We start from the raw sequence: 15,379 nt of genomic DNA on the forward strand, positions 1-15,379 counted from the left end.
CATAGTAAGCCTTTAATAAATGCTGCTATTAATAATATTTGTTAAGCGCTTACTACGTGCCAGGCACCGTACTAAGTGCTGGGGTGGATACAAGCAAATCGGATACGGTCCGCGTCCCACGTGGGGCTCACAGTCTCGATCGCCAATCTTCTTCAAATCGATCTTCTTCAAAACCCCCCATCCCTCTGATCTTCCCAAACTTTCTGATAAGAATTTTGGAGCCAGTTAAGCCCTCTAAGTTTCTGCCATATTTAGGATCATTTCATGAACTCCATCATGCATTTTCTCTTCATCACCCTTTTGAAATGGCATATTTAGGTTTGGCTTTATCCTCCTACGGAGCCATTCCTTCTAACTCTTCCCCAGTCTCTCATAAGCAGGTTATGCGTAAATTGACATTTGAGATGAGAAAAGATTATGAGGGATACTTAGCATGATTACTGGAAATAATAAGTGCCCCCAAGCCTGGGTTTATAAATAATTGGCAATCAGGCAGTAGATTTAATCATCATCACAGCTAACCACCAAACATTAATTCAACATGTCAAGTGTCTTTGGAACTTTAAGCCCCACCTTATTAACCACAAACTTGATCCTGAACTCAGACACTTGTTCTAATCCTAGCCCTGATGCATTTTTTTTATTTTTTAAGGATTTTTTTTTTGTCTGCAGTTGAACTCCATTTTGCATGTGGCTCAGTGGCAAGATCCCGGGCTTTGGAGTCAGAGGTCATGGGTTCGAATCCCACCTCCACCACAAGTCTGCTGTGTGACCTTGGGCAAGTCACTTAACTTTTCTGAGCCTCAGTTCCCTCATCTGTAAAAATGGGGATTAGGACTGTGAGCCCAATGTGGGACAACTTGATCACATTGTATCCCCCCCAGCACTTAGAACAGTGCTTTGCACATAGTAAGCGCTTAACAAATGCCATCGTTATTATCCAGCGCTTAGAACAGTGCTTGGCACGTAGTGAGCGCTTAACAAATACCAACATTATTATTATTATTCAGCAGTATTCACTGAGCACTTTATCAGTTTAGAGCCTGGCACTAGGCATATGGGTGGATAAAATAAAAGCCTTCCCCCTCATTATGTGTACAATGCTGAATGATCTATTTTTAATTTTGTTTTTACCTTTAGCTTTTATTTTCATTGATTTGTCACTTGGCATACCAAAGTGAATGTGAAATTATAACCCGGGTAAATCATAATTTGGAATGCTCTTTTCTTTTCTCTCTAAAACTTTGCTTATCTTGCTTGCTTAAGGTAAGCCCTTACTCTGCTTATCTACATGATGCTGTTCTACTTTATGCTTTGGCTGTGAGAGAAATGTTAAAGAGTGGAAAGGATTTTCATAATGGAAGGGAGCTTGTCAACACCTTGAAAGGTTATAATAAGACTCAACTGCATGGTAAGTGACTAATTCAATAGTATTGCTTTTGTTTAAGTTCTAAATTGTAGTCCAATCAAGTATTAGGTACCAGGAAAATTATTTTTACGTTCCAGTTGAAGTAAATGATGTAACAAACAATAAAATGTGACATACCATATGATAATAATGGTATTCTTTAAACATGCACTGTGTAAAGCTCTAGAGTAGATTCAAGATAATTGGATGTTCTGCAGACTGAGAGTCTTGTGTAGAGCAAGTATCTTATCCCCATTTTGCTAGTAAGGAAACTGAGGCGTAGAGAGGTTAGTGTTGCTCAATATCACACAACAGACCAACTTCCAGTCCCATAACCTTTCCACGGGACCATGCTGCCTCCCCAAAAGAAATAGAAAAGAAAACAAAATAAAAAACAAAACAAAACAAAAAATAGAATGTTTCTGCTCAACACCAGTTTCTCTCCTCAGAAGCACGACTGACTGCTTTGCTCCAGAGTCGTCATTTTGTTGACTATGCGTGGTTTTGAATTCAAGATACATTAGAGAAATGATGAGTTTTGCTTTGATCTTGGGAATGGTGATGAGGGGGGTTGCCAGACAAAGTGTAATCTGCACCGTACTTGTTCCAAAATTTCTTGCCTTACTCAAAGGTAACAATTAGCAAAGAAGTGTGCCTAAGTAGTTTCCCTCTGTGGTTTAGGTGCCAAGGTAAGCAGGATTCCCTTGAGGGAACCAGAGCATAACATTCCATGGCAACTGCCTAACTCACTTTGGGGACTGTTCCAGTGCTTTCCCATAGAATACACCCTGCCTGTTCATTTTAATGCTTTGTTTTTTTAACTGCATTGCTTGAACAATCATTATGTAAGCCAGCATCAAGGCAGTAGAGATGAACATACATCAATCAATCAGTCAATTTGAGTGCTCACACTGTACAAGTTCTTGGGATAGTACGATGCAGTGGAGTTGGAAGGTAGGATCCCTGCCCTCATGGAGTTTACAGAATAATCCTGTACCTCGATCTCGTCTATCTCGCCGCCAACCTCGTGCCCACATCCTACCTCTGGCCTGGAACATCCTCCCTTCTCATATCAGACAGATAATTGCTCTCCCCACCTTCAAAGCTTTATTGAAGGCACATCTCCTCCAAGAAGCCTTCCTCGACGAAGCCCTCCTCTTCTCTGGAGTCATATGCACCAGAGGGAGGATATTTTAAGCTAAACTGTTTCTTTTTGTGCTCTTCCTCCCATGCAATCGTTTGTCTTTTCAGGAATCACTGGCCTGGTACAAATTGATGAATTGGGAATCAGACAAATGGACTATTCTGTCTATGCTTTACAGAATACTGGAAATTCATCTCATTTTATTCCTCTTTTGAATTATGACAGCCATCGGAAAATAATCAGGTAGTTGACTGAAAAGAACCCCAGGGTGATTAGATTAGCTGACTTTCCTTTCATCTGGCAGTAACAGTAATAATGGTACTTATTGAACACCTACAGGGTACAGTTAACTGTACTCAGCGTTTAAGAATGTAAAACAGAAGGCCAAGACACACTCCATGCCAATGAAGTGTACATTTTGCTGGGAACTTCCTTCCCTGTATTATTCCTGTAAGCACAAGAAGCAGTTCTAGGTCTGTGGGTAATTTGCATCTCTTTTTATAATGACCCTCATAACTCACTGGAAGTGACCACAGCTTATCAGTTGTTTTTAGTGGGAAACCCCATTATCATAATCATCATCATCACTACCACCATTACCAACTCCACCCATTCCAGTGTTTGCAGACAATTCTTATTTTGTACTAACATTTTTATTTTTTAAAAGTCACAAAATAGCTTTGAGTCCATTCTGGGCTTCTAAATTTTATTGTATTTGTTGGACCCAGCCCCTCTCAATCCACTAACATTTTATGGGGAAGGGTAACATCAGACCTTAATTCTGTCTTGTGGGAAGATTCATTAGCTCCTCCACTTTCAGGGTAGGAACTTGAAGGTGAGATTGAGAACAATTCAGATTCACAGAGCAGGTTTCTTTGAAGATCCTTTTGCTCCCACAACTAATTGGAGATTGAAAAAGGAATAATGAACCAAATTTTCACTGGAGACATGATTGTAATCAATATTTGCATGAATTACTTGATGTGATGTCCCTGAAGTTGAAATTCAATTTGAGGAATATAGTAGATGTAATGATCTATAGCTTGGGAAATCACTTGTAACTCACAGGTGTGTTTTGACCATACCTGCTTCAATTAAAGTAGACTATGCCTTAACATTGAAAGAGAAACTGAATGCTGACAATTTTCTTTATATTCCCTGTACACTCTGGAGTCCCACAAGATATTTCTTCAACATCAGTTGGTCAGATGGTTCTCTTCCCACAGACAGACCAACCTGTGGATTTTTTCGTGAACTTTGTAACACTTCATTCACAAGTAAGTATATTTTATTCATAAAGTTATTGGTTTTGTTTGAGAGAGGGAGGAAGAAAGGAATCGAAAAACCAAACTTTGGAGTTTTATAAATTTAGATGGCTTCTTGGCTGGTTGTAAGAATCATACTTCCCTCCTTCAAAGCCCTACTGAAGGCTCATCTCCTCCAGGAGGCCTTCCCAGAGTAAGCCCCCCTTTTCCTCAGCTCCTCACCCCTCCGCATCACCCAGACTTGCTCCCTTTGTTCTACCCCTCTCTCCCTGTCTCACAACACTTGTGTATATATGTACATATCTATAATTCTTTTTATTTATATTGATGCCTGTTTAATTGTTTTGATGTCTATCTCCCCAGTTCTAGTGGTAAACCCGGTGTGGGCAGGGATTGTCTCTCTTTATTGCTGAATTGTGCTTTCCAAGCGCTTAGTACTGTGCTGTGCACACAGTGAGTGCTCAATAAATATGATTGAATGAATGAATAATAACATTTAGGGAAAGGACTCCTATTTTTCTGTTGATTAATAAAGATTAATGAATGGGCAACAAATTGCCCTGGCTTTCTGTTTCTGGGAGGAAACAGTGTATTTACTAATTTTCCATCTGTATTGGAGGCTTAATCAAGCAGTCATTTATTGATCACTTACTATGTGCAGAGTACTATACAAAGCACTTGGGAGAGTACAATATAATACAGTTGGTAGGCCCATTTATGTTTTTGAATGGTATTTGTTAAGCACTTACTATGTGCCAGGCTCTGTTCTAAGTGCTGGGGTAGATAGAAGCTACTAGGTTGGACACGGTTCCTGTCTCACATGGGGCTCACAGTCTTAATCCCCATTTGACAGATGAGTTAACTGTGGTACAGAGAAGTGAAGTGACTTGCCCGAGGTCACACAGCAGACAAGTGGCAGAGCTGGAATTAGAACCCAGGACCTTCCGACTCACGGTCTGGACTCTATCCACGAGGCCATGTGTTCCCTTCCCACAAGGAATTTACAGTCTAGAAGGAGAGACAGACATTAAAATAAAATACAGATTTGTGCAAAAGTGCTGAGGGACTTAGGGTGGGGTGAATAAAGTTTACAAATCCAAGTGTGAGGGCAATGAACTCAAACTTCGTTCATCTGACTTCAAAAGATGCCGGGAGCTTACCAGAATTTATAGCCATCTATAGCCATCTGAAGGTCTTCAAATCAGATTGGACATTATTGGCGGACAATTTTCCCCTAATTTACTAGTTTTTTGACCTTTTCCATATTTTCCTTCCTGTCCAACTGAAATGAACACATTCTGAAGTGTAGAAAAACACAATACAAACTGTATTGTAACCTCTTTGAGAACTATGTTCCCTCTCCCAGAGGCTCCAGGTAGCTTGGATGCCAGCTCTTCCTAAAGAGAAACAGTGCAGGGTACTTAATCAGAACTGTGTCATCACTTGCCTCATGCTTCTGTAATCACTGGCAGCATGTTCACTATCAGAACTTGGATATCTTTTGGCACTGAATAACCTGTATCTCGGTGTCTTTTCTGTTTAGGCATGACTGTTATTTTGATAGCTATTCTACTGGTGTCAGCCTTGGGAGCAGCCACTGTGATGGGTTTTCTTAAGATGCAGAAAGGAAAATTGCAAATGTCCACTGAAGACATCTGGTGGAAAATAAACTATAGCGACATTGTCATCCTGTCAGATAATAAGGTAATGTTAGAATGATTACTGGATCACTATTTAATGGGAGAAAGCATGGCCAAGGGGAAAGAGTGCAGACTGGGGTGTCAGGAGTCCTGGGTTCTTGTCCTATCCCCACTATTTGTCTACTGTGTCTCAGTTTCCTCTTCTCTGAAATAGAAGTAAGACCCCTGCTCTTCCTCCTTCTCTGACTGTGAGTCCTGAGTGAGACCAAGACTGAATCTATCTAGTTATCATCTCTCCAGTTCTCAGCACAGTGTTTGGTACATAGTAAGTGCTGAAGAAGTACAATTCTTTTTATTACTCAAAGGAAAAGGACTCAACAGATCAAAGCATTCTACGTTACTACCAGAATTCTACCTAGAGGTCCAAAAAATTTATTCATTTGTCTATCCGGTTGGCCCTTAAAACGAAGCAAAAGGGACACTGGGCCTCCACCATGAGCCAGAACATGTACAGTGAAAAGCTTCCCTCAAGTTATCTACTAGTTGGGCGCTTCAGGAAGTATAGCCACTCTTTCAGGTCACTGATGCTTCCTTCATTTGGAATGCAGGGCCCCATCCTTTTGGTTAAATCACACCCCTTCTGTCCTTATAACCTTTTCTAAAAATTCACATGGACCCTGTAGCCTTCCAGGAGTCGTTGTTTTATCCTTAGCCACTATGCAGTGCATTCATGTTTCTGTCATGTATATTTCTAGATGAGATCATGTCTCATGGGCAAGTCACTTAACTTCTCTGTGTCTGTTACCTCATTTGTAAAATGGGAATTAAGACTGTGAGCACCTTGTATCTACCTCAGTGCTTAGAACAGTACTTGACATATAGTAAGCACTTGACAAATACCATCATTATTACATGTGTTCCTATCCTGAGCATTGTTAACACTCTTATTTTGCACATATTCATTCATTCAATCGTGTTTATTGAGCGCTTACTGTGTGCAGAGCACTGTACTAAGTGCTTACATATCTTCTGCATGTATCTTTTTGCCTGATGGGTCTTCTCTTTTGAGATTCGTAAGACCCTTAAAGGCAAAGATTACACTTTCTTTCTTTCACCTCGATCCCGTCTATATCATTCATTCATTCAATCGTAAATTATTGAGTGCTTACTGTGTGCAGAGCACTGTACTAAGCACTTGGAAAGTTCAATACAATAATAGAGACACAATCCCTGCCTACAATGGGCTCACAGTCTAGAGAGGAATAATAATTATGGTACTTGTTAAGCACTTACTATGTGCCAAGCACTGTTCTAAGTGCTAGGGTCGATACAAGTTCGTACACGGTCCCTGTCACAGTCTTAATCCCCATTTTATAGATGAGATAACTAACTGAGGCCCAGAGAAGTGAAGTGACTTGCTCAGGATCACACACTAGACAAGTGGCCCAACCAGGATTAGAACCCATGACCTTCTGACTCCTAGACTTGGGCTCCATCCACTAAACCACACTGCTTGTCATATCACTGCCAACATCTTGTTCACGTCATGCCTCCTGACTGGAACACGATTCATCTTCACATCTGACAGATGATCACTTTTCCCCACCTCCAAAACCTTCTTAAAAGCACATCTCCTCCAAAAAGCCTACCCCACTAAGCTCTCATTTCTTCTTCTCCCACTCCCGTCTTTGTCACCCTTGCACATGGATTTGCACCCTCCCTCCCTCAGTCCCACAGCACATATTCATAGTTTATATTATTAATAATAATAATGATGATGGTATTTGTTAAGTGCTTACTATGTGCCAAGCACTGTTCTAAGCACTAGGGTAGTTACAAGGTAATTAGGTTGTCCCACATGAGGCTCACAGTCTTAATCCCCATTTTACAGATGAGGTAACTAAAGCATAGAGAAGTTAAATGACTTGCCCAAAGTCACACAGCTGGCAAGTGACAGAACTGGGATTAGAACCCATGACCTCTGACTCCCAAGCCTGTGCTCTTTCCACTAAGCTACACTGCTTCTTATGTCTGATGTCTCATGTCTAATGTCTGAAAACAGACATTAATATATACACTATATATATATATATATTAACAGACATTAGTATATGTATAGCAACATTATGTTAATAATGTCTATCTTCCCCTTTGTACTGTGAGAATGTGCCTGCCATCTCTGTTCATTCATTCATTCATTCATTCAACCATATTTATTGAGCGCTTACTTGCACTCTCCTAAGATCTTAGTACTGTGTTCTGCACACAGTAAGCATTCAATAAATATGCTTCATTACTGATGACTGTTCAATTATTGTAGTTGTTAATGGACTAAGATCATATTCCCGGGTGTTAAAGGACACTTTAATGGTCCAGAGGAGGGCCCAGTATAAACCTTCAGTATATCTAGGTAATCTATCGGCTCTGGCCCATTTCTGCTTAATCAATCAATCAATCAATCAATCGTATTTATTGAGCGCTTACTGTGTGCAGAGCACTGTACTAAGTGCTTGGGAAGTACAAGTTGGCAACAACTTGCTAAAATAACTCACTGAAATCATTCAACCAAACAATGGAAGTGGAAGGTAATGGGATTTTTCTATTAATATTGCACGGCATTTTTTTATTCCCTCATACTCCGTGAGTTATTCAGTGCAATATCAATCATTTATTGGCCTATTGTCTCAGTACTGGGCATCAGGACCTCTCTTGTTTCACTTCTAAAGTTACCTACCTACCTATTATTTTATTTTAAAGCTGTCTCAGCCTAGCACACCAGGGTCTAAGAGAAATGAAAACTATGGATCCAGTGTCTTTTCAAGGAATCTGAGCTCATGTTTCAAGGACAAGCAGGGGGAAGAACTCTTTTACACTACAGTGGGTCTCTACCAGGTACTACCAATGGCAAATTTGGATGAATTTGGGTCTAAAGCATTCTTCTTTCGTAGTAATTTTAACTCTTCTGATTTCCTTTTCATCAGTGGTTGTTATAAACACCAAGATTTGTGAAGAGGCAGTTTGTAAAGTGAAAAATATTCCTCTATCAAATGAACTTTGTTTTATTCCTTATATCCTCATAACATGGTCAGTCCAGATTTCGCCTCTTCCTGCCAGTCATTATTAGTTAACTTAATCAATCAATGGTATTTATTGTGCACTTACTATGTGCGGAGCATTTTATTAAGTGCTTGGATGAGTACAGTAAAATGGAATTAGCAGACACATTCCCTGCTCATAATGAGCTTACGGTCTAGAAGATGTGGCATTACAAAAAACAATGGTGATTTCACTCACACTCAAAATTTGTAATAATTGAACTATAGCTGGTGAAATTATTTCTGAAGGGAGCAGGGTCTATGATCACTTCAGACATAATTGAAATGTTCTTGGCACAGATTTCTTACAAGTTTTATGAATTGGAACCAAAAGGATTTCCAGTTAGGAAATCCAGGCCAAAGAAAAACGTGTTTCCATGTGTCTGGTAATTGATTATAATGAAGGGGTATGAACCAAATCTTCAGTAAACTGGTATAGCAGGTAATGTTGAAATGTTCTGGAATTGGAATGGTTTGGGTTCCATTAATTGTAGTTGTATAGCAGGGGGAATTTGGTTTGGTGAAACTGATAGTAAAATTCTAGGCCTGGGTTAATTTGTTATTGCTTTTTCACCCAACCTAGTTCTGAGATATGTCTGTGTTAAAATGAATATATCTTTGCCTGACTTTAGGGAAATCACATTGCTCTCAGATATACTGATAATCAAACGGAAGCTTGGATTAAGCGACCATCCATCCTTCATGAAGTTCAAGTGGTAGGTAACAAAACTGCCATAGTCACTCTGGATTGAAAATGGAAAACACGTATTTTGCTGAATTTTAACTGTGGGTTAAAGATATTTAACTGTGGGATAAGAAATTTTTTGGACCATATACCCTTCTTTCTCTTCACTTATGTACTGTGGAAGTTCCCTTCTCATGTGGTTCCTGCTACTGTGTATGAGGACAGTGTGGATAGGGCTTGCTTTGCTGCCAGTCAATCAACGAATCAATCAGTGGTATTTATTGAGTGCTTACTGTGTGCAGGGTCCTGTACTAAGTGCTTGGAAAAGTACAATATAATAGAATTGGTAGATGTGATTCCTGCCCACAAGGAGCTTATAGTAGTAGTAATAGTAATAAGAAGCAGCGTTGCTCAGTGGAAAGAGCACGGGCTTTGGAGTCAGAAGTCATGGGTTCAAATCCCAGCTCCACCAATTGTCAGCTGTGTGACTTTGGGCAAATCACTTAACTTCTCTGTGCCTCAGTTATCTCATCTGTAAAATGGGGATTAAGACTGTGAGGCCCCCTGTGGGACAACCTGACCACCTTGTAACCTCCCCAGCGCTTAGAACAGTGCTTTGCACATAGTAAGCGCTTAACAAATGCTATTATTATTATTAGTAGTAGTAGTAATAGCAGCAGTAGCAGAGGGAGCATTTATTGAGCAACAACTCGGTGCAGTGCACTGTACTAGGGGAAATACAGATACAAATAATATTAGGGGAAGTACATAATAACAGTGACATGTTCCCTTTCCACAAGGAACTTACACTCTAACAGGAAAGACAAACACACCTGCTTTATGATCTCATCTTTCTTTCTGCTTCCAGGAAATCTCCACCTGGGAAATACACCAGCACCTTACTTCAAGATGTTAAAAACAAATTCTTTATCTTCTCTCCCAATCATTGCCCTGATCTGACCATCCTCCTTTGCCCTAGAAACTAGTGATGCTTGTGTCATCTTTGACTCTTCTCTTTTTCCTTCCACATTGAGGCAGTTTCTAAATCCTGCTTGTCCATCCTCTGTAATGTTTCATGAAATATTTCGTATTTCTTTAAAGCACTCAATCACCTTGCCCCTTCCTACCTCATCTCGCTACTCTCTTACTACAACCCAGCCTGAATATTTCACTCTTTTAATGCCAACCTACTCATGGTCCGTCAATCTCCTCTTGCCCACATCCTGCCTCTGGCCTGGAATGCCCTTGCCCTATCCTTTGCACTTAATTTATCCCTTGATTATGTTGATTTACATTATTTTTCTTTGTTTCTGATCAATTAATGGTATTTATTTATTGAGCACACACTGTGTGTGGAGCACTGCATTAGCACTTGGGAGAGTAATAATAATGATGGTATTTGTTAAGCGCTTACTATGTGCAAAGCACTGTTCTAAGTGCTGGGAAGGATACAAGGTGATCAGGTTGTCCCACGTGGGGCTCACAGTCTTCATCCCCATTTTACAGATGAGGTAACTGAGGCACAGAGAAGTTAAGTGGCTTGCCCTAGGTCACACAGCTGACAAGTGGCGGAGCTGGGATTCAAACCCATGACCTCTGACTCCCAAGCCCGTGCTCTTTCCACTGAGTACAATGCAGCAGAGTTGGTAGATACATTCCCTGCCCCGGAATGATCTTACAGTCTAGAGGGGGAGAGAGACATTAATATAAATTAATAATTTATAGATATACATAACTGCTGTGGGGCTGAGGGTGGGGTGAATTATCAGATGTCCAAAGGGTACACATCCAAGTGCAAAAATGACACAGAAGGGAGAGAGAACTGGGGAAAACCTCTCTTGAGGGAGATATGACTTTAATAAGCCATTGAAAGTGGGGAGAGTCATGGTGTGGAGTATATGGAATAGGAGAGAGTTCCAGGCCAGAGGGAATGGTATATTCTCCCAAGCAGTCCAGCTACTGGGCCAGTGGAAAGATGAGTACTCTGGGAATCAGGGCACCTAGGTTCTTATCCCGGTTCTGGCCGTAGTTGGCTAAAGCGGGTGAAAACGACACGGCCACTTCATGGAGCCCTGAACCCCTGCCTGTCTACTTGCTTGCCACAGGCTTTGCAGTCTTTGTCTCAGTGGAAATTTGACTGGTAGGGTTGAGAAAGTGTGAGTTTTCTCTGTGCAAGCCATTAGCAATGTAATCAATTCCTCCATGCAATCAATCAATCAATCGTATTTATTGAGCACTTACTGTGTGCAGAGCACTGTACTAAGTGCTTGGGAAGTACAAGTTGGCAACATATAGAGACAGTCCCTACCCAACAGTGGGCTCACAGATTCTCAGTCTCAGCTGCTACACGAGTGACTCCATCAATCTCCCAACTACTTCATACATTGTCCTGCACACCATAGATACTCAACAAATGCTATTGATTGATTCCTTCTATTGTTTGTTTCCGAACACCTTGTTTAGTGCCCGTTGCACACAGTTGGTTCTCAGTAAATGATACTTCGGTTTCTTCTGCCCACTTTCCACAGGATTTTTTTCTTTGTAGTCATAATGGGAAAAAAAAAAGATCTTTGGAAAGATCAAAAGCATGTGGAAATGTGCCTGCATATTGTTAGTGCTTTAGTTGTTTACATAGACTAACAAGGTCAGGGGAGGCACCTGAAGGTCATCAAATCCATCCCTCTGCCTCTGAGCAGAACTATAGCTACACCACTCCAGACAGATGAATGTCTATCCTTTATTCAGGGTTCCTTGTGAAGAAAAGTCCACAGTCTTTCTCAGTAATTCACTTTTGTACCTAATTCCCTTTACAATGTAATAAGGAGTTCATTTTATGTGTTTAACAGGTATTTCTCTTGGTTTTCAGATGTGCGAGTTAAGACATGAAAATTTAGTTCCCTTCTTTGGTATTTGCACTGAACCTCCCAACATCTGCATCGTTACCCAGTATTGCAAGAAGGGAAGCTTGAAGGTAACAACTTTAGAAGAAAATAAATAAATGAACTCTAGGCATTTAACATAGTTTACAAGGAAAAGTCTCTGATTGTAGCCTAGGTCATTTTAGGACATTTGGTGGAGTGCATTTTTTATTGCTTTCCTTGGCTGGTAGAAGACAGGACCTTCTGGAGGAAGGCTTCTTGCTTTAGGTATCTTGTGGCCAGTATGTCCTCATTACACTAAAAGCTTCTAAGAATCTTCTTTTTGAATTATGGTGTTTATGAGACCTTTTTTTAGGGACTTTGAATATGGAATTAGAGTTCAAGTTAGGACTTGTCTTAAACGGAGTTCAGGTCAAGTGCCTTGTTTTGATAGGTGAGTAAAGGGAGCCAGGGAATTATGGTTCCCTTTTTAAAAACTATTTTTCATCACCAAGTATATGAGAAGTAGCAGGGCATAGTAGAAAGAACCCAGATCTGGGATTTAGGTGCTCTAGGTTATAATCCTGGCCCTGCCATTTGCTTGCTGTGTGACCAGGGGCAAGTCATTTGACTTCTCAATGCCTCAGCTTCCTCATCTGTAAATGGGGATTAAATACTTGTTCTTGCTCCCATTTAGAATGTGAGCCCCATGTGAGTCAGGGTCTGTGTCTGACCTGCTTAACTTGTATCTCCTCGAGTGCTTAGTGTAGTGCATGGCACATTGTAAGTGCTTAAGAAGTACTATAATGATGATAATGATCTTGGCTGACATGCATCCATACAGTTATTCTCATATGAATATTAAAAAATGCTTATAGCATCCAATTGTTCTCAATCAGTATATTCGGAGGAGGGAGAAAGCCACAGCTTTAAGATGTTGGAACAGATACCTGTATGTACATGTGATCATAAGAAGCTGACATCCATTCCCGAGACTTGAACTGTGACTTTCTCCTATTTCCATATATACTAATTGGAAAAAATGGCAGTCAGATATTAGGATTATTGGCAGCTACTTGCACTTTCCTGTAGCTAATATAAGATGACTAAATTTGATAATCTGACTTTCAAACCAGGTCTTTGAACTTCACAGTCTAATTAAAATCATTCTGACTACACTATCTGATTTCAGCTTGCAAAGCAGTGTGTGCTACTAGAATGAACCTAGGCCTGAGAGCCAGAGGCCGTAGGTTCTAACCTCTGCTCTGCCACTTGCTTGCTGAGAGACCTTTGACAAGTCATTTAACTTCTCTGTGCTCCAGTTACTTCATTGGAAAATCTGGATTCAATTTGGGTTTTTCCTCTTGATCCTCATGTGGTCGGGGACTATGTCTGCCTTGGTGATCCTGTATCTTCCTCAGTTCCCAGTGCTTAGAGCTGTGCCTGGCACATAGTAACAAAATAATAACAATAACAATAATAATAATAATAATTATTATTATTATTATTACTGTGCATGCAGGTTGGATCATTTCTAAAATGTCCTGGGAGACTTTGGGCAAGTCACTTAAGTTCTCTGTGCCTCAGTTATCTCATCTGGAAAATGGGGATTAAGACTGTGAGCCCTACGTGGGAAAACCTAATCACCTTGTAACCCCCCAGTGCTTAGAACAGTGCTTTGCACATAGTAAGCGCTTAACAAATGCCATCATCATGTCCTATTCATAAATATTTATGAATTATAATGAATAAGTTTTAAACCATAATAAAATAAAATAATTCTGTTTTTTAGGATGTTTTGAGAAATTCCGATATTGAATTGGATTGGATATTCAAGCTTTCTTTTGCATATGATATAGTCAATGTGAGTATAACTTGAAATTATATTTAGTATAAATATAGTATAAACATTTAGTATAAATTATCAGGAGGAGGAAATGAACTGCAATTACTAGTCTTGTGCCTAAAAAATTCGTTTTGTGGATTCAAACGTTTGGTTTAGTCCTAGCTTCCTGCGTTCGGTGAACAACATTGTAGAAAGAACGTACAGCACCCTTTTAACAAGGTAGGGTAGGATCAGAGGATCCGAATTGTAGCAAGGAAAACGACGGAGTATGTATATATGTGTGTATAAACATATGTATATATGTTTGTACATATTTATTACTCTATTTATTTATTTTACTTGTACTTATCTATTCTATTTATTTTATTTTGTTAGTATGTTTGGTTTTGTTCTCTGTCTTCCCCTTTTAGACTGTGAGCCCACTGTTGGGTAGGGACTGTCTCTATGTGTTGCCAATTTGTACTTCCCAAACACTTAGTACAGTGCTGTGCACATAGTAAGCGCTCAATAAATACGATTGATGATGATGATGGTGACACCTAGTGATTGCATGCAAATTACAGGCACTTGAAAGTAAATGTTTCCTTGTATGAACCTAGGATTTGGGTAGTATTTGGGACTATTTAAATTTCCTTCCTTATAGAGTAGAAACAGTAGGGTGAACATGATAGAAAATCAGAATTAAAGGAAAACGTAAACAAGGGGTTCTACTTTTTATTTTTATTTTAAAGATGGGGGAAGTAAGCACTAAATGCAGGCTACCTTCTTCACCCCTCTCTGTGATGCAAATGTTTTGCAGTGTCCCCTCACCCAGGCAGGATGATGACAAGGGAATTTCTCCTTTCGGTGGGAGGACCAGTGAGCCCAGCATGAATCGTTTAGAGGGAATTGGCAGCAGAAGCAGCAGCTGCTGAGGTGGAAAGAGACTCTTGGGTGGGCAGCCAGAGAGGAGCCAGGAGTAGCAGATGACATGCTCACAGAGTTCCATTTTCACCATCTGGGGGCTGGGGGTAGGGCTATTCTTGGTAAATTGACACTGCAGTCTTCTCCTGGATGATACCGGGTTCTTAATCTGTTCAGCAGCAGAAGCTAATTGCCTCTCTCAGGACTGAAACAAGTCTAATGATGGCTCCTAGGTGTCCTCAGATTAGAAGACAAGTATCCAAAGGCAAGAAGCCAGTCTAGAGGAGGAGATTGGGTCTTCTACATGTTCTGAATAAGACTTGCCCCATGATCATTAATTAATTGGTGATGAAAAGGATTCCCCCATCCCCACCAAGTAAGACTCTCGGTCTCGAGGCTCTGCACCCCCAAGACTTGGGTTTTGTTGTAGGTTTGCAATCCTGTGTCCTTAATGTAACACCATAAAGGATACTCTGCTGAATTATTAAGAAGGTATGCCACAAAGAAATATGGGAGGATTATTATTATTATTATT

General features: G+C 40.2%; 1 protein-coding gene across 1 annotated transcript in view; it reads left to right on the forward strand.

The window, feature by feature from the left end:
• LOC119938538 (guanylate cyclase 2G-like) overlaps positions 1–15,379 on the forward strand; it is a 45,269-nt gene that overhangs the window by 6,422 nt on the left and 23,468 nt on the right. The window contains exons 5-12 of the mRNA XM_038758403.1: positions 1,267–1,411; positions 2,660–2,795; positions 3,726–3,829; positions 5,361–5,521; positions 8,215–8,349; positions 9,185–9,268; positions 12,104–12,208; positions 13,888–13,959. Coding sequence (XP_038614331.1) covers positions 1,267–1,411; positions 2,660–2,795; positions 3,726–3,829; positions 5,361–5,521; positions 8,215–8,349; positions 9,185–9,268; positions 12,104–12,208; positions 13,888–13,959 — 942 coding nt within the window. The remainder of the gene's footprint in view (positions 1–1,266; positions 1,412–2,659; positions 2,796–3,725; positions 3,830–5,360; positions 5,522–8,214; positions 8,350–9,184; positions 9,269–12,103; positions 12,209–13,887; positions 13,960–15,379) is intronic.

Source organism: Tachyglossus aculeatus, chromosome 16, assembly GCF_015852505.1.
Source record: "Tachyglossus aculeatus isolate mTacAcu1 chromosome 16, mTacAcu1.pri, whole genome shotgun sequence".
Taxonomy (NCBI): domain Eukaryota; kingdom Metazoa; phylum Chordata; class Mammalia; order Monotremata; family Tachyglossidae; genus Tachyglossus; species Tachyglossus aculeatus.